Raw genomic sequence first — 20,189 nt, 5'->3', positions numbered from 1 at the left:
CCACATTTCTATTACAGTTAATAGCTGATGAAGCTGGTGATTCTGTATTATTTCAAACTGTCAAAGCACAGCAGCAAAATGTGCAGTAACCTAGTGACTTGCAAACCTAGGCATCTTAACTCCAGGCATGAATCCTGCCAAATTTTGGGCTACCATAAGTTAATTCCAAAACATACAAGGAAAACCATTGCTACCAGTTGCTTAGAAATTTGCAGTTATCATTTTGGGAAAGTCATGTGGCTAACCTCCCAACTACAAATTGTCACATGGTTTGCTGGATGGTTGAAGGTATCTGATAAAAGCAACATTGCTATTCGAGCAGTTTCCCTGCCATGCTGATTGCAGATACCTGAATTGTTGAAAAATACTTAGATATTTAATAGTAGAACTGCTGTTCAGAGGCAAGCAGCTGTTTGCCTCTGGAAGCTGATCAAAGAATCTACATTTGACCAGCAGTTCAGGGAACAGTTTGTTATTGGTTTACTGTGAAAGCCAGTGGCCCCAATTATCCGTTTCTGTAGTCGGACATTTGTAAGAATGAATCTGTTGAAGACAAAGTTTGTTCTCTGTATATTTCATCCCCCTTTTTCCTTCCACAGCTCTTTTGCAGGAATGTTGTAAAAAGGCTTGAATTTCCACAGCTCTGATTGATTATAGTACTAACAGTACTGATACTAAAGTCAACTTATCCTTTTGGATTTGAGAGCTAAATAGGGTTGGTAGGCTTGGGCAGCTCTTTGAGGTGGGTATTAAAGATGCTCAGTCTTTGGATCAGAGACTGAGATTCTGGGTTGCCTCATTTCCAATCACTGTCATGTCTAAAGTATTATGTCATTGTGTCCTTGATGCAGTCTGTGTCCTTGATGCAGTCTGTGTCCTTGATGCAGTCTGTGTCCTTGATGCAGTCTGTGTCCTTGATGCAGTCTGTGTCCTTGATGAACCTTGCCAAAGCCATGCTCCATTTTTACACTTGAAGTCTGTCATGGTCTCTGTTGACTTGTATTCAAAGAGGAAAGGGTTTAAATGGTAGATACAGAGATCTATTGGAAAAGTAACTAGTTACAGTAACTGAGTGCGGTCGACTGAAGAAAACAATGAGAGTTGAGAGCATTGTAGTAATTAGAGGCTTCAAGAAATGGGGGTGGAGGGGGGTCTACCAACAGAAGCTGGGAAGTGTTGGCTGTGTTTAGCATTGTAACAAATCTTCCAGTGGTGGTGGATTTAGTGTTGATGTGTTATTACCAGAGTACTGGTGGTACTGGTTGTACGAACACTATGGAGCATGAGTGTATTTGTTTTTCAGATTATTCAAAGTCCAAAAAGATTCAGTTGCACTCTTAATTATATTGCAAGCAAATCTGTGAACAGGCCAAATATAAAGGAGGTAGTTCTTGCTGGAGTGCTGTATGGATTTGTATATAAATATTAAATAGCTAAGAATTGAGGTTCCTATTAACTTTAGTTAACTTGTTGAAGATCATAGTGGCTTCTTACTACCATTTTTAAAAATTGCTACTGAAAACTTTTGTAAACTGTATGAAATAGAAGTACCCTTAACATTTTAATGCTGTAATAATTCTAAAGGTACAGAAGGACACTTTGATATATTTTCAGTGAAAAAAATACTGTTATTTTTCCTCAAAGTTCCAATATGGCTTCGATCACAAAGGGTTTAGCTATTGAATGCATCAGATGCAAATCCTTTTACATAAGGAGGTTTAACTGCAGTCGATGATTAAACAAAGTCATAGTGATGAGTAATGATGACACACATTTCAAGCTGAAGCTATTCAAGATCTATAGCAGCGATAGATGATCAGGAGCAGCAAAATTGGAAATGAAGATGGTGATCTGTTTTATTCGAATTTCAAGGTCCTGGGTTGGTGGGCTTTTCCATGGATCAGGCAGTAGAGTGAAGAGGTCAGATTAATACTAGTTTCTACATTTAGACTCCCACACTAGAATGTATACGCAAAGACTGCATTTCCTGTCTGCAAGGTAGTTGCTTACAAGGTTGCACTTTCTACTTAATTCTGACATCCTCTGGCTGTTAAATTGCAGCCTGTTTCAACCAATGGTATGTAGCATTGTTGGTGGCTGTAAAAGTTGTGTCATGGAATCTTTCCAGGCTGCTTCAGGGAAAATAAGCTACTTGAGTTGGTCTGCGGTGCATCACTACATCAGTAGGCATTGCATTTCATTTTGTTTTTCATGGACCAGCAGCACAGAGCTTATGCAGTTACCTTTTAGAATATCTTAATTTCCCAGGAACCAGGGTTCCATCAATGGAAGAAAAGGTTCTATATATGAGGAACCAGTGAAACTATATGAACAGAGAGAGATTTATTTACGCAATGGATAACTGGTATGTGACGCCAGCCACATTATTCTTGTAAGTGCATGCTAATCGGGAAGCTGCCACAATGCTTTTGTACTTGGTCTCCTGTTTCAGGATTTTTCAGCCGAAAAAGTGTCTGAATGGTTGTTTGGTGACCAGAAAAACCCTCTATAACAATACTTGGTGCAGTAAAAATGGTAATTAAACTGGCTGTCTGGATATTGAATTCCTGCTTCAAGCACCTGGATAGGACTGGGGGAGTGCTGCAGCGCAGCCCTGAAAGGCTTTGACAATCAGGATGACATGCAACAGTTTTATTTTAACAAAGAATTGATCCTTCCTAATATGGGAAGGGGCTCAGCAGCAGGAAGATGATGCAAGTGATGGCATCGATTGTCATTTACCACCTCCTTCCACAATGCCTTGACTGCTGCCTTGTTAGGCTTGCTTCCCACTAGGCTTCTACCAGCAATCTGCTAGAAGAGCCTCTACAGATGTGTCAATTAAGACTTTAGAATACTTGCTATTGCTCCTCCTCAAATAATACTCCACTTTTCTGTCAGATCTGGAAATGCCAGGCTGCCCCTTTTTTAACAGTTGCAGCCTGGCTACATTTCCTCCCTCTGTGGTCAGCCACTTAAGTGTGGTAATGCCACTGTCATCCAGCCCTAAATATTAAGCCAACCCTGTTGCAGGAAGACTGCATAGGATGAGGACAGGCTCCACCACTTTTCCAGTAGAAAAACACAACTGGAGAAAATTCCAAGCTGAGACCTTTTGATCTGTTGAGTTGTGTGTCAATGTGGTTCACATTTGAACATTGGGAAATTGAATTATAGTGTACTCTATGATGGCCAGCTATGTTTTACGAGACAATAATCACTAACATATATGTTAATTTCCTTTAGCTTGATGATGACTAAAGAATTACAGGCTACCTGAGCTGGTTACTTTATTTTGACTTGCATGCCATGACCCTGAAACACAGCCGAATACAGTAATCAAGCTAGTAGTTACTATTAGAAAATAAAAGTGGAAATACTCAACCGGTCAGGCAGTCTCTGTGGAGAGAGACACAGGTTCAACATTAACATTTTTTTCCCCCTCTCCTCAGATACTGCCTGACTAGATACTGCTAAATATTTCCAGCATTTTCTGTGTTTTTTCAGATTTCCAGAATATGCAGTATTTGCTTTTGTAATGGTTGCTATTACCCAGATTACAAGCTGAATTTTTAGGCCGCGATGGGGACAGGCGGGTAGGCAGGTAAATTTGTGCTGCCAGCCAGCATGCTGGTTCACAGGCTCTATTCCACCCCCAGACCATTTTCATGGAGGCAGGATGTTGGGTGGGGGTATGCAGTAGAGCTACCTGCCTGCAAGCGGCGGATAGCCAATGGAGCTAGTTAAAGGCCTGTTGAGGCCAATTATCACAGGCTGACTTGAATCTCTCAGTTAACTTCCAGACCTCCCAAGGCATCGGGTCCAGTGTAGCTGCCTGGAGGCGGCCACCCGGCGGCAGACTAAGGAGTCCAGCACTCCAGGCAGGCTTAGCGGCCCTCCCCACCTGTTTGGCTTCAGCTGCAGCCACAGGCCACCCGCCAGGTTCCTCCTCCACAATGTGGCCCAGTTGCAAAAGGCTTTTTTTAATTAAAAAATTGAGACAGGGTGCCTCCATCTTGGAGTTTAGAAGAATGAGAGGTGATCTCATTGAAAACCTACAAGATTCTGAAGGGAGAAGCAGAGTTAACGTTTCGGGTCAGTGACCCTTCTTCGGTGTTCCAAAAGAAGGGTTACTGACCCGAAACGTTAACTCTGCTTCTCTTTTCACAGATGCTGCCAGACCTGCTGAGTGGTTCCAGCATTTCTTGTTTTTATTTCAGATTTCCAGCATCCGCAGTATTTTGCTTTTATTTTAAGATTCTGAAGGGGCTTGACAGGGTATCAGAGGTTGATTCCCCTGGCTGGGGAATCTAGAAGAAGGGGGCACAGTCTTGGGCAAAAGGGCCAATCATTTAGGACTGAGATGAGAAATTTCTTCGCTCAAAGGGTTGTGAATCTTTGGAATTCTCTACCCCAGAGGGTTGTAGATGCTCCATCGTTATCTCATTGAAACCTACAAAATATTTAAAGGCTAGACAGGGTAGATGCAGATAGGATATTTCCCCTGGTTGGGGAGTCCAGAACCAGGGGACAGAATTTCAAAATAAGGGGGAAGCTACTTAGGACAGAGATGAGGAGAAATTTCTTTACTCGGAGGGTTGTGAATCTTTGGAATTCTCTATCCCAGAGGGCTGTGGAAGCTCAATCAGTGAGTATGTTTAAAGTACAGATTGACAGATTTCTAAATACCAGTGACATAAAGGGATATGAAAATAGTGTGGGAAAGAGGCATTGAAGTGGATAATCAGCCATGATTGTATTGAATGTCGGAGCAGGCTCGATGGGATGAATGGCCTACTCCTGCTCCTATGTTCCTATAAATATATTTAAGGCTGGGATAGACAGGTTTTTGGTCTGTCAAAGAATCGAGATATGGGGACCGAGCTGGAAAGTGGATTTCAAGCCAAAGATCAGCCAGGCTCTTATTGAATACCACAGCAAGCTTGACGGGCCGTATGCTTTACTCCTGTTCCTATTTTTATGTTATGTTGGGGAGCGCTCACTTGCCTGAAAAGACAGCCTGCTACTGCTTCAGTGCTCTAGGGTCTTCTAGTGGCTCTCTGGCTTAGAGAGCCTGCCTGCCACTCTTAATTGGATGGCAAGCCTGCCCTCTGGCCATTAATTGGTGAATCTGGGGAAAATCGCACCTGGATTCTGACCCCCATTTGACCCTGTCTGTGGGGTCCCGAAGCCCATGGGAGAAAATCCTGCTTGACATTCTGCAAGGTTTCCTCCTCTACACCCCCTCTCCTGCCCTTAAAAATAGAAATTGCAGAAGTGTAAAATTCGGTGCACTTGGTCCAGAAATCAGACTCTTAAGGGCTGGGTTTTTAAAGGCCACTCGGAACGCAAGTGTGTGCAATTTGAAGATTGCGTTCTTGGAGGTCAGCACTGGATTCTGCCACCTCTGAGAACATGAAGTCATTTTTAAAGGGAGGGAATGGGAAGCCTGCACACCTCCCATTAATGGCCCATTGAGCTAATTGTGGAGCTCATTTAACAGGATTTTCAGGAGCAGTTGTGATTTTTTTTTTTAATTAATGGAAGGGTACGGGGGATAACTCCATACCTGGACCACGTCCGGGTTTAGAAGGCATGAACAATGCGGAGGGCCTTGAGGGCAGTGGGATGGGCTGATTGGCTTAATGCAGAGGTCCAAAATAAAGCTCAGCTGTTCCAAAAGTGCCACAGAGTAGCCGTTGCTAGAGAAGTGAGATTTGCTTTTTTCAGTGGTGAGTGATTGGAATCCAGAGAGGGGCGTGAGCCCGTTGGGATCACTTAGGTGGCTGGGGAATGCCTGGTGAATGGACAAATCCCAGCTGAGGGAGTTGAAATCGGAGCAGGCCACTCTGACATTGGGCAGAGCAGCTAGGATGAGCTTCAGCAGATGCAGCCTTCTGGACAGTGGGAGGCTGCAAGGGGCAGAAGGCACTGACCAAGATATCGGGTTCATGGCCCAAGAGTCAGCTACCTGCAAATGACAGGGCGCCCGTGCCATAGAAGGCTACGCCTATCCAGGCAAATGGTCTTTGACATTTGTCCTCTGATTCACAATGACCTGAGACCTCATGGCCCCCATGGCATTCCCCTATCAGCATCCATCAAGGTTCACTGCCATCCTGAATTTCTGTTCATCTGGTAGATTTCAGGGATAAGCTGCAGACCTAGGTGATATCTCAGTCAGCAGCTCATCTTGCCATCAGGTAGGTCACGGATGCCATATTCAGGAGGGTGGGGGACTACATCCACTTGGACACAGATGGGGCTGTGCAGGCACAGAGGGCTTTGGGCATTGCCACCAGTGATTGATTCCCTCAAGTCCAGGGCATCAATTGTGCCCGCGTGGCCATCGAGGCAGCCAGTGATTGGCCAGTGAGATCCATTAACAGGAAGGGCTACCATTCCCTCAACATCCAACTGATCTGCAACCACAACAAGAGCTTCTTCCATGTGTGCACTCACATTTCTGGCAGCTGCCATGATTCCTTCATCCTTGGCCAGTCATGGCTGCCTTAGATCTTCACTCCAACTCCCAAAGTCCATGGATAGATCCTGGGGGATAAGGGAAATCCCTTTGAGATGGCTACTGACCCCTGTACAGGAGGCCCAGACAGAGGTGATGCAACCGATGCTACCTGCTTAGCAGGGCATCCATTGAGCAGGCCATCGGGCTTCTGAAGTTGCGATTCTGGGACTGGACCAGTCATGTGGTGCCTTCCAATAACCTCCTGCAAGGTTCTTGGTCATTGCCGGGGTCTGCTGCACTCTCTGTAACATGGGCCTTGACAGTGAGACCCTGGAAGGAGACAGCACATAGGGGAGGAACAGGTGAGCAGAGGATTTGGAGGCAGAGGGAGGTGACACTGAACAGGGAGGTGCCTCCTGCTGTCCAGGAAGAGGACCTCCCTCTTGGCTCCAACATTAGATCCAGGTCGATGTCAACAAAGGTCTGCCATGCCCCTAGTGCTAGCCCTCCAACTCCCCTGTGACATCCCGTTTCTCTCTTGTACTGTGGTAGGCCAATTTCTCCCTCAGGACAACCAGCTGCCTCAGTGATGGCTGCCATGGGATGTGTACACGAGCCCCACACTTGATCTGACCCACTTCCATTTCTCCCCCCACTGGCTCTAAGTGAACAGGAAACCTGTCTCCATACCAATTAAGGGCTTAACCATTTGAAAATCTGAATCAGTTTCCCGATGGAGGCAGGTTTCTGACCCAAAACCAGACGTGGCTCATTTCCCAACTCCGTGACGAAAATCCAGCCCTAAGTTTCTAAGCGGAATGTTTCTAAAGATTTGGATCTGAGCTGGTGATCATGCAAAGAGTCACAGTACCTTTCTGTGCTTACAATATAACCTGACATAAAAATGTAACATTATTAATGACACTGCTTCATCATAGCAAAAATGCAATTTTGGCATATTTGAAGGTTCTTTGGCATTGATTATCTGTCAGAGAGCAGCAGATCACCAGAGTGAAATTTATTCCATGTAAACACTGAGGAGTTTAAGAAAGAAGTGGAGCAGTTTCTAGAATCCCTTTTTGTCGAAGAACAAAAGGCTGTCCTTGAACTTGAAGGGAATTTTCCACTTAAAATTGGAAGAATTGGTAGTTACATCTAAGTGTTGAAAGACTGGAAGGTTATTAAAATCTTGTGACTCTAGTTGCATTAACACTCATTGATTTTCTACCCCCAATTTTGTGTAGTAGAGTAAAATAAAGTAGCAAAGGTTAAAGTTAAAAGGCATTTATAACCGTTGCATGTCCTTGAATCCAGCAGGGAAAACAGGATTTTTTAACTTGCTAAAAATAGAGGTAGTCAATAGAATTTATTTTTAAACACTATTGTGCCATCAGCGAATATGCCTAAGTGCATTGTGTTAAAGCAGTGCTAAAGGTTGTGCTGCTTTTTCCCGATTGCAGCTTCTCCATCTGACCCTTTACAGTCTAAACATGTAAAAATGGTTTTTATGCGATGCTTGGAAAAACAAAGCTTGAGATATCATCTAAGAATTGGAGATGTGACCATAGAATGCCTGAACAGTTCTCATTATTTGGTTGTCATTTTTTAATGATGGTGCCAGTATGTATTAAGTATTCTTCCTTTCTTTGTGTAGCTGTTAGGAAGCCAGAAGTTAGCAGGAAAATTATGGGAATTAGAATTAGAATTTTTTTTTTTTAGAACATTACAGCGCAGTACAGGCCCTTCGGCCCTCGATGTTGCGCCGACCTGTGAAACCATCTGACCTACACTATTCCATTTTCATCCATATGTCTATCCAATGACCACTTAAATGCCCTTAAAGTTGGCGAGTCTACTACTGTTGCAGGCAGGGCGTTCCACGCCCCTACTACTCTCTGAGTAAAGAAACTACCTCTGACATCTGTCCTATATCTATCACCCCTCAACTTAAAGCTATGTCCCCTCGTGTTTGCCATCATCATCCGAGGAAAAAGACTCTCACTATCCACCCTATCTAACCCTCTGATTATCTTATATGTCTCTATTAAGTCACCTCTCCTCCTTCTCTCCAACGAAAACAACCTCAAGTCCCTCAGCCTTTCCTCGTAAGACCTTCCCTCCATACCAGGCAACATCCTAGTAAATCTCCTCTGCACCCTTTCCAAAGCTTCCACATCCTTCCTATAATGCGGTGACTAGAACTGCACGCAATACTCCAGATGCGGTCTCACCAGAGTTTTGTACAGCTGCAGCATGACCTCGTGGCTCCGAAACTCGATCCCCCTACTAATAAAAGCTAACACACCATATGCCTTCTTAACAGCCCTATTAACCTGGGTAGCAACTTTCAGGGATTTATGTACCTGGACACCAAGATCTCTCTGCTCATCTACACTACCAAGAATCTTCCCATTAGCCCAGTACTCTGCATTCCTGTTACTCCTTCCAAAGTGAATCACCTCACACTTTTCCGCATTAAACTCCATTTGCCATCTCTCAGCCCAACTCTGCAGCCTATCTATGTCCCTCTGTACGCTACAACATCCTTCGGCACTATCCACAACTCCACCGACCTTCGTGTCATCCGCAAATTTACTAACCCACCCTTCTACACCCTCTTCCAGGTCGTTTATAAAAATGACAAACAGCAGTGGCCCCAAAATAGATCCTTGCGGTACACCATTAGTAACTAAACTCCAGGATGAACATTTGCCATCAACCACCACCCTCTGTCTTCTTTCAGCTAGCCAATTTCTGATCCAAAGCTCTAAATCACCTTCAACCCCATATTTCCGTATTTTCTGCAATAGCCTACCGTGGGGAACCTTATCAAACGCCTTACTGAAATCCATATACACCACATCCACTGCTTTACCCTCATCCACCTGTTTGGTCACCTTCTCGAAAAACTCAATAAGGTTTGTGAGGCACGACCTACCCTTCACAAAACCGTGCTGACTATCGCTAATGAACTTATTCTTTTAAAGATGATTATAAATCCTATCTCTTATAACCTTTTCCAACATTTTACCCACAACTGAAGTAAGGCTCACAGGTCTATAATTACCAGGGCTGTCTCTACTCCCCTTCTTGAACAAGGGGACAACATTTGCTATCCTCCAGTCTTCCGGCACTATTCCTGTCGACAATGACGACATAAAGATCAAGGACAAAGGCTCTGCAATCTCCTCCCTGGCTTCCCAGAGAATCCTAGGATAAATCCCATCTGGCCCAGGGGACTTATCTATTTTCACACTTTCCAAAATTGCTAACACCTCCTCCTTGTGAACCTCAATTCCATCTAGCCTAGTAGTCTGAATCTCAGTATTCTCCTTGACAACATTTTCTTTCTCTACTGTAAATACTGACGAAAAATATTAATTTAACGCTTCCCCTATCTCCTCTGATTCCACACACAACTTCCCGCTACTATCCTTGATTGGCCCTAATCTAACTCTAGTCATTCTTTTATTCCTGATATACCTATAGAAAGCCTTAGGGTTTTCCTTGATCCTATCCGCCAATGACTTCTCGTGTCCTCTCCTTGCTCTTCTTAGCTCTCCCTTTAGATCCTTCCTGGCTAGCTTGTAACTCTCAAGCGCCCTAACTGAGCCTTCACGTCTCATCCTAACATAAGCCGCCTTCTTCCTCTTGACAAGCACTTCAACTTCTTTAGTAAACCACGGCTCCCTCGCTCGACAACTTCCTCCCTGCCTGACAGGTACATACTTATCAAGGACACGCAGTAGCTTCTCCTTGAATAAGCTCCACATTTCGATTGTGCCCATCCCCTGCAGTTTCCTTCCCTATCCTACGCATCCTAAATCTTGCCTAATTGCATCATAATTTCCTTTCCCCCAGCTATAATTCTTGCCCTGCGGTATATACCTGTCCCTGCCCATTGCTAAGGTAAACCTAACCGAATTGTGATCACTATCACCAAAGTGCTCACCTACATCTAAATCGAACACCTGGCCGGGTTCATTACCCCATACCAAATCCAATGTGGCATCGCCCCTGGTTGGCCTGTCTACATACTGTGTCAGAAAACCCTCCACACACTGGACAAAAACTGACCTATCTAAAGTACTCGAACTATAGTATTTCCAGTCAATATTTGGAAAGTTAAAGTCCCCCATAACCACTACCTTGTTACTCTCGCTCCTGTCGAGAATCATCTTCGCTATCCTTTCCTCTAGATCTCTGGAACTATTCGGAGGTCTATAGAAAACTCTCCTCTCCTCTCCTGTTTCTAACCTCGGCCCATACTACCTCAGTAGACGAGTCCTCAAACGTCCTTTCTGCCGCTGTCATACTCCTTGATTAACAATGCCATCCCCCCCATCCCCCCCTTTTACCATCTTCTCTGTTCTTACTTGGATAACTTGGACCGAAATTTTACGCCGCCACCGCCACCCACACCCCCCGGCTGGAGGCAGGGTGAGTGCAAAGCGGAGGGGCGCTGTTCCCATCGCCTTCCTGCCCCTGCTGCAATTTTACGAAGGTGGTGGCGGCAAGAAACTGCTTGCCCACCCCAGGCCAGTTAAGGCCCTTAAGGGCCTCCTCCCACTGCCACTGGTATTTTACCAGCGGGTGGCTCAGGCCCCCCAGTAAAACCTGGTGGCCTCCTTGAGGGCTGGGAGGGGGGAGGCTCTCCTGATTGACAACCCTGTGCAGCAAGGAGGGCCCCCAACTGCTCCCACTGAAATACATTCCCTGGGGCCCGGCCGATTGTCCCTGGCGAGGCCCCACAAACTTGCCCTTTTTCTGGAGCTGGCATCCCTCTCGTTCCGTTCCCTGGTTGCAGTCCCAGCCCGCTGATTGGCTGGCAGCTCTTGGAGGTGGGACTTCCTGCCTCAGAGGGGCGGATGTACTGCCTGAGGCCAATTACAGGCCTGGGCCACGTAAAACTAGTGTGGCTCCCGGGCCCGGCTGAGGTGGGCTCGCCCCTGACTTTTTGGCCACTGGGCGGGGCCTCCCACCCAAAGTAAAATTCCAGCCTTAGCTGCTATTACATTGTGATTTTTAAACTTTACCATCTTGGTGAGGCAAAGAAACCCCTGCAGAAAATGATTTCTTCCTGAGGGACCTTTGTGAAAATATTGAAATGTCCTAACCAGCTAACCAAAGGGAAACATTAGAAACCTTTTTTATTAGTCAACAGTGACAAAAATGATCTGCCAGGAAGTAAAGGGGAAATAAAGAAATCCAATCTTGCAACTCTTATAATCTAAGGTCTTCACTTTGAAAATTATGCTTTAAACTGGACAGTGATCCCTCTGGATCTAGAAACGTGGAGAGAACTGCTCCCTTCAGGAAGGGAGTGCAGAAAAAATGTTGAACATGCATGGGGAATCTGTTTTGATGAGAGTCCTCCCTTCCTGTACCAAAAAAAAAAGGAAAGAGCATCTCCCACCCTCTCCCTGGGCAATCTTAGGTTCTTTTTGTATCAGTAAATTGTACTGTGCTCCTGTAAATGAGACGGAAAGTTAATCTCAAAAATACTGCCCAGTTTGAACATCACTGACTAGTTTCGAGCTGTTTTTTTTTCCTCTCTCTGTAGACCCAGTAACAGTCCATCACCATTGTTTTTGATAAAGGTGATGATTACTCACTACTAAATGAGTTCTACGTATGGATGCGTTTTGATCTTTGTTTTGTGGGAATATTGGGGACAACCTATTCACTGCCTGTTACTTCATGATGCAGTCCTCTGCGCACAAGGGACCTCTTTTTAATTATTACTTTATCCCATGAATGTTCCTTTTTGATTTATTAAATGTTTACTTGATTAATTATCAGTTTAGCATTCATGAAGTAGAAAATGCATACATGTTAACAATGCGATGAAGTGTTTCTAATTGGTACTTTGAAAAGCTGAAAATAAACACTTGAAACATCAGACTACTTAATGTCAGACAGAAGGACTGTAAGCATGTCTAATGATATTCAGCTATTGTCGGAATACTTCAATAGCAGCGTGTTCTGTTTTAAAGGACAGGTGTGGCTTTTATGTTTGTATATGACTCAGCCATTATTGGGCGTTCTTCGATTTATTATGGAAAGCTGTTTCTAGAGGTCTAGGGCTGGGAGGAAAGGAATATGTATTTCATTTTATTCCTCCAGGCCCAAAGCAGTTAAAGTGTAATTTATGCTTCCTGATAAGCAAATCAAATAGTACATTGTCCACCTTTTGAGGTTAAATGCATCAGTTATGGAAGATTTCTAAATGAGCTATGCATGTTTACTTATTAATGGCATATGGTTTCCTTGCCTTCAGGAACAGTTTACAGTTTTTATGCTGCTAAACAAATGAGTGCCTCCGTCCCTGTGTGCATGTGTGCTTCCGTCCCTGCGTCCCTCCCTCCCTCCGTCCGTCCGCGTGCCACCCCCAAAGTTATTTTGTACCAGCTTTCATTGTTGTGGATGATGAGAGTAGTTATAATTAAAATTAAGTCTAGAACACTGGCCACATGTTCTAAATAACCATTGTGCCTTCTCCAGCACTACTTTTTAGAGAATGACTTGAAATTGAAATCTAATTCTAGATTAACCTGGTTTATTTTCAGGTTATGAGCCTGGCGTCTGGATTTGGACCTTTGATTACTGCAGGAATCTTTTCAGCTACACTGTCTTCTGCCCTAGCCTCGTTAGTGAGTGCTCCCAAAATATTCCAGGTAAATACACAACTTCAAAGGTTTAGCAGAAAGTTGTATGTATATGTGTCCATATATATGAAAATATATATATATTCATTTTAATTGAGATTAATCGAAATGTAACTTTCCTTTGTGATTATGTAAGGCTGTTATCGGTTAGTTGATTCAATCAGTGGTTTATGAATGTTCTGAGAACATTTCATAAACCTTGTGAATGAACTTGACGGAGATGCCATTTGCTCCAAGTGTAAAAACTGGTTTTAAAATTTCCTCCTACTTGAGGAATTTTTTATATACTGCAGGGAGGAACCAAGGAAGCTATTGCTATTAGTTTTAGGTTGCTGCTTATTTTTCTACAGATGTTTGTGTATATGTAATCCAACTTCAGTGTACAATAGCATGTTGTAATAGCATTAAGTCTTCAGACACATAGCTAATGTTACACACCACTGTTGTATTGAGTACAACTGTGGGAAGAAGTAAACAAACAAATATTTCAGCTGCACTTCCTCTGGCATTTTTTTTGCCACAGATGTACATTAGGGTGGTGGAAAAACAAAACGCTATATAAGGGACCAGTCCAGTGCAGAATAGAGAGGAAGACCATTAACAGACAACACTGATTTCAGAAAGAGAGATTGTGCTTGACGAACCTGTTGGGACTCTTCATCAGATGACCGATTTAAAGTATATGGGACAAGTACAGTTTGTGACACACTGACTTTTGCAAAGCCTTTGCCAATTGACAGACGAGTGGTCACAAAATTGCTCAACTTATAGGATACGAAACACATGGACAGGTGGTAGCAAAAACTGCATAAAATTAAACATAAACTAAAGTGATAAAAGGCATTAATGTAATTGAGGTTTCATCACTTAGAAATTACAGAAACTTTGGTTTGGTGGTTTGATATCATCTTGACCTTTCAACGGAACTATTCAATGGCAGCAATTGGCCCCACATAGCTATTCTATAACAAGCACAGATGAAGTAGCCTTGTTTTCTTCTCAAAATAATTTTTACACTTTTTTATCCATGAAACCGGTCTTTGACACACCCACTTTACTCCTAATCATAATATTTTATCTAATCTTATCCATTTTATACTTTAAATCTCCCACTGCTTGCATACTAATTTGCCATTTTTACAAACTATTTCATCTCAACTATTCCCTTTCATCGTTCCTAAGTAAACTAATTTCCAGTCCAATACTTTTTTCTTGGACTCTTCCTCTCTTTATTTTCAATGTGAGCCTAATTGGTTTATGGTCACAATTGCCCAAGGGTTTTATTTTCACATTTCTTAATTGTCCTGGTTCATAACCTAGAGCTGTATCCTTCATTTTTAGATATGCAACGTTTTAATTAAGGAAACAGTCCTAAGAGCCCCAGCTGCTTTTGACCACAAACCTTTGTCTTAACACATCTGGATAAATACAGATTTCACAATCTGTCTTTCAGTGTTACAGCAATCTAGAAAATTAATGTGGGGTTTTGGACACTCAAGCAGCTACTGGCATTGAAGTGCTACCTTATGTACGTAGTGATAAAAGTCAAATTGTCATGTGCAGCTCATCCACCGGGTCTCTTGGGGAAGTGTGGGCATGTACTTTTAGGAGAATATACATTTTATAAACTTCAGTTTTGGTTTTTACATGTTTATACAGTTTTTTCAACACCTGGACTACAGTAATAAAAAATATTCTTTCCTTCAGGCTTTGTGTAAGGATAATATATATCCTGGTCTTCACGTTTTTTCAGTTGGTTATGGCAAGAACAATGAACCATTACGTGGATATGTTCTCACATTCTTCATTGGTCTGGGATTCATCCTAATTGGTTAGTCAATATTTTGAAAAACACCAAACTTGTAAAAACAAAAAATTACAATTTTAATCTAATGGATTGCTTTAGTTTATACTTCCGTTCAAGTAGAATCAACTGTCTATATAAATGCTTTGTGTCTACAGCAAACACTTTACATCGGTGAGAAAGGAAAACTCAGCAAATTTTTACTCCCCTTCTTCCTACAGTCTACGGTTTTAAAACATGACTGTTGCTTTTTAATTGCTGTCTCTTTGAGAATGGTTCCAGGGTTGAGGGACTTCAGTTATGTGGACAGATTGGAGAAACTGGGGTTGTTCCCGAGTGTGTGTTGGAGACAGGTTCAATCAGCGTTTTCAAATTGGAATTGAATTAATGCCTTGAGAGAATTTGGAGGGCTATGTGGAAAAGGTGGGGGAATGGGATTAGTTGAGTTGCCCTTGATAGCCGGCGTGGACAGAGCGAGCCGATTGGCTTCCTTCTCTGCTGTAACCATACTATGATTCTGTCGTGGCAGTGTGTTTCACTGTGGACCTTGATCTGTTACTTAGATTTCACAAATTTAAAATAAAATGAGAAAATACTGACCAAAGCAGTCACCATACTCTGGGTGAATCTCATGAGAGGAGTGGAGCTGAGGGAAATGCAGAAATCTTGGAGGTGTACCTCAGTGAAAGAGAGGGAGTAGTTGGGTTTAGAAGTGGAGAAAGGGTTGGACAGGGAGTAAAGTGCCTGAAGTAGAGAATAATTGTATACCTGAAAATGGGTTGAAATTTATACCCAATGAATCTCAACATCAGGCGAACACAAAACTAATTAAAGGGAGTAACTAAGTAATCTAAAGGTAAGTCACGGCAGGAGATCTCGCACCCGTGATATGCTGCTCCTGCGCTATATGGGAAATCGGGGACACTTCCAGTGTTCCTGACGACCATGTGTGCAGGAAGTGTATCCATCTGCAGCTACTGGCTACCCGGAGCTGGAGCTGTGGGTGGATTCACTGTGCAACATCCGCAATGCTGAGACAGTCATGGATAGCACGTTTAGCGAGGTGGTCACACCACAGGCAAATGCTGCAAAGGCAGGAAGGATATGGGTGACCACCAGACAGAGAAGAGGAAGGCAGGTAGTGCAGGAGTCCCCTGTGGCCATCCCCCTCTGTAACAGATATACCGCTTTGGATACTGTTGGGGGGTAATGGCTCAGGGGAAAGCAGCAAGAGCCAAGTTCATGGCACCATGGGTGGCTCCACTGCACAGGAGGGGAGGAAGAAGAGTGGCAGGGCTATAGTGATAGAGGATTCAATCGTAAGGGGAACAGACAGGCGTTTCTGTGGCCACAAACGTGACTCCAGGATGGTATGTTGCCTCCCTGCTGCTAGGGCCAAGGATGTCACGGAGCGCTGGCAGGACATTCTGAAGGGGGAGGTTGAACAGTCAGAGGTACACATTGGTACCAACGACATGGGTAGAAAGAGGGATGAGGTCCTGCAACAAGAATTTGGGGAGCTAGGTAGCAGATTAAATAGCAGGACCTCCAATGTTGTAATTTCTGGATTGCTCCCAGTACGATGTGCTAGTGAGTATAGGAATAGGAGGCTAGAACAGATGAATGTGTCACAGAAGACATGGTGCACGAGGGAGGGCTTTAGTTTCCTGGATCACTGGGTCTGTTTCTAGTGAAGGTGGGACCTGTTCAAGTTGGACAGTAAGCATTCAGGTGCAACAGGCAATAAAAAAGGCAAATGGTATGTTGGCCTTCATAGTGAGAGGATTCGAGTACAGGAGCAGGGATATCTTACTGCAATTATACAGGGCCTTGGTGAGGCCACACCTGGAATATTGTGTGCAGTTTTGGTCTCCTTATCTGAGGAAGGATGTTCTTGCTATAGAGGGAGTGCAGCGAAGGTTTACTGGACTGATTCCTGGGATGGCGGGACTGATTTATGAGGAGAGATTGAGTCGGATAGGATTATATTCGCTGGAGTTCAGAAGAGTGAGGGGGGAGTTCCTAGAAACCTATAAAATTCTAACAGGACTTGACAGGGTAGATGCAGGAAGGATGTTCCCGATGGTGGGGGAGTCTAGAACCAGGGGTCATAGTCTAAAGATACGGGGTAAACCATTCAGGACTGAGATGAGAAATTTCTTCACCCAGAGAGTGGTGAGCCTGTGGAATTCGGTACCACAGAAAGCAGTTGAGGCCAAAACATTGTATGTTTTCAAGAAGGAGTTAGATATAGTTCTTGGGGCGAAAGGGATCAAAGGATATGGGGCGAAGGTGGGAACAGGTTACTGAGTTGGATGATTAGCCATGATCATAATGAATGGCTGAGCAGGCTGAAAGCGCCGAATGGCCTACTCCTGCTCCTATTTTCTATGTTTCTATGTTGCAATGGATGATAGGACTTTAGGAAGTATAGAAAGCCAGAGGGACCTTGGTGTACTTGTCCATAGATCACTGAAGGCAGCAGCACGGGTAGATAAGGTGGTTACGAAGGCATATGGGACACTTGCCTTTATTAGCCGAGGCATAGAATGTAAAAGCAGGGAGGTTATGATGGAGCTGTATAAAATGCTAGTTCGGCCACAGCTGGAGTACTGTGTACAGTTCTGGTCCCCACATTATAGGAAGGATGTGGGTGCAGAGGAGATTCACCAGGATGTTGCCTGGGCTGGAGCATTTCAGCTATGAAGAGAGACTGGATAGGTTAGGGTTGTTTTCCTGAGAGCAGAGAAGGCTGAGGGGGAGGGGCATTGTTAGGGTAGATGGGAAGAAACTTCCTCCCTTAGCAGAGATGTTAATAACCAGGGGGTGTAGATTTAAGGTAAGGGTCAATAATTTTAGAAGAGAGGAAAAATGTTTTCACCCAGAGGGTGGTTGGAATCTGGAACACACTACCTGAAGGGGTGGTAGAGGCAGGGACCCTCAGCACATTTAAGTAGTATTTAGATGAGCACTTGAAACGCCATAGCATACAAGGCTATGGGCCAAGTGCTGGAAAATGGGATTAGAATAGATAGGTGCTTGATGGCCAGCACAAACACGATGGGCCGAAGGGCCTGTTTCTGTGCTGCATAACTCTGACTCTGACATTCGTGGCCTCTTTCACATTCTCAGTGCATTTCAAAGTACTTCACAACTAATTAATTGCTTTTTGTAATGTAGCCACTGTTACTATATTGGCAAATTACAGATATGGCGAATGATATTTACATATTGTGTTCAGTGTGTCGTTTCTTGCAGTGTTTACTGAAAGGGATGATGCATTTGAGCTAGTCTGTTCAACCTGTTTTATTCTGCCTGTGTACTTGCACACATCTTTGATGTTAGAAAGACAATTTGGCATTGACCCAAAGTGACACACAAATTGAACTGCTCACATCTTCAAAATTAATTTTAAATGAGATTCAGTTGTCTAATTTGATAATTTCTGTGAGGGGATGGTATGTTGTGCTGTAGTTTTGATACATTTCTATTAATGTATGTTCTGAAGTAAGAATGGTAGCTGTTCTTTAAATGTTTTTTTGGGTCTGATAATAGGCAATTTGTATTTGCTGTGTTTTACTATATTTTTGCGTATTTACTTTTCAGCTGAGCTGAATGTTATTGCGCCAATCATTTCCAATTTTTTCCTGGCTTCATATGCTTTGATCAATTTCTCAGTGTTCCATGCTTCTCTTGCTAAGTCTCCAGGTAAGAATTTAGTCAACAATGTGAAATATGTCTGGATGAATGTAATTTTTTTTCTAAAAATATACTTCATTGATAATTTGTGAAGGAACCTTATGCAACAGTTGAAATGAGATTTGCATGAAGTCAGTACAGTTCAGTTTCTTTTTATACAGTATGTGGCTCTCTGAGGTGCCTCACTACACTTACTATTACAGGTCATATTTACAATATACGTTTCATGTCAAACATACAGCCTGAGGGGTGTTATACTAGTTCCAGCCCCATGGTATACTATGGCGGGAGGGCCTTAGACTGTGGCCTTTCCCCATTGAGCCTTTGCTCTGCTGCCCAGAGCTTTAGTGCGTTCATCAGTACGTAGTCCTGGGCCTTGGAATGTGCCAGTTTGCAACACTATCATGACAAATCTTTGCACTGGAAGACCAACTGCATACTTTTGAGTTCCTCAATGTTTTCCGGGGTCAACAGTTTCATATTCAGCTTCCATGTCCCTCTGCCAACCCTCTGCTGTTCCTATAGATGACAATTGGCCAGTAGGAGGCAGCGGTCAGAGAAGAACATTGGCTTGATGTCAGTGGATCAGACCGTGAGCATTCAGGACACAAATAGGAAGTCTATCCTGGAATCGACAGACCTATCTGGCCTCAACCTGGTGTATCTATGTGGTGCCCTGTCTACAGGGTTGCTGAAGATGTTGCACAGCTTGGAGTCTTTTATCGCTTCCATCAGGAGTCTGGACGTGGCGTCCAGTTTGCTGTCAGCCCTGCCAGATCTTCCAGCTGCATCAATGATGCAGTTGAAGTTGCCCCCTAGAATGACCAACCTGGATGTTGCCAGCAACAGTGGAAGCTGCTGGAGGACGGTCAGCTGCTCATTGTTTTGAACTGGGGCATACACGTTGATTAACTGGAGCAAAGTGTTTTGTACAATACATCTGCCACCCACCATCTCTTAACTTCGGTGATGAAGTTGCCTCCCTGCAGCAGAATACCCAGACTGGAGGAACCGCAATTATTTCCTCTTGACCAAATAGATGGCCTCTGGGACCTCCATCCCAACCATTACCTGTAGGTGCTGAGGTGCAGTATTCTGCACTCCTGCAGCAAGTCGGTTTTGAGCTTGGTGAGGTACCCCAGGATCGAAACGCATCGCGTAGTGGACTTAACGCTGCACACATTAATGGAGACTATCTTTTTATACCTGTTTAAACTGTGTATAGGTTACCAGTCCAGTTGTCTGTGCTAGTCCCAGCCCTTGGGTATGTTCTTGCATACTGATTACTTTTGCAAACTGTCGCATGGCTGAAATAACCATATTGGTTACCCACAGGAGGCTGCTACAACCGGGATGACATCATGGGGGTTGGGGGGTGGTTGTCTAAGCAGGGAGATTTGGACTGTTCTCCATTGATGCTGTCGTTCCTCTCTGTCCGTTATCACAGAATTCCCAGAGCTGTGGTCCACTGGGCGCCTCTCTGTTCTCACAGCTCTGCTCTGTAGCTGGGTGCTTCATTGGACTTGGTACTTTGGAGTTGGGATGCGCTGGT

General features: G+C 43.8%; 1 protein-coding gene across 2 annotated transcripts in view; it reads left to right on the top strand.

Annotated features, from left to right (window-relative positions):
• slc12a2 (solute carrier family 12 member 2) overlaps positions 1–20,189 on the top strand; it is a 245,127-nt gene that overhangs the window by 148,315 nt on the left and 76,623 nt on the right. For both annotated transcript variants that reach the window (XM_068030181.1, XM_068030180.1), the window contains exons 11-13: positions 13,036–13,143; positions 14,842–14,965; positions 18,545–18,646. In XM_068030181.1, the coding sequence (XP_067886282.1) occupies positions 13,036–13,143; positions 14,842–14,965; positions 18,545–18,646 (334 nt within the window). The remainder of the gene's footprint in view (positions 1–13,035; positions 13,144–14,841; positions 14,966–18,544; positions 18,647–20,189) is intronic.

This window comes from Heterodontus francisci, chromosome 4, assembly GCF_036365525.1.
Source record: "Heterodontus francisci isolate sHetFra1 chromosome 4, sHetFra1.hap1, whole genome shotgun sequence".
NCBI lineage: Eukaryota > Metazoa > Chordata > Chondrichthyes > Heterodontiformes > Heterodontidae > Heterodontus > Heterodontus francisci.
This window is presented reverse-complemented; position numbering and strand designations above follow the sequence as displayed.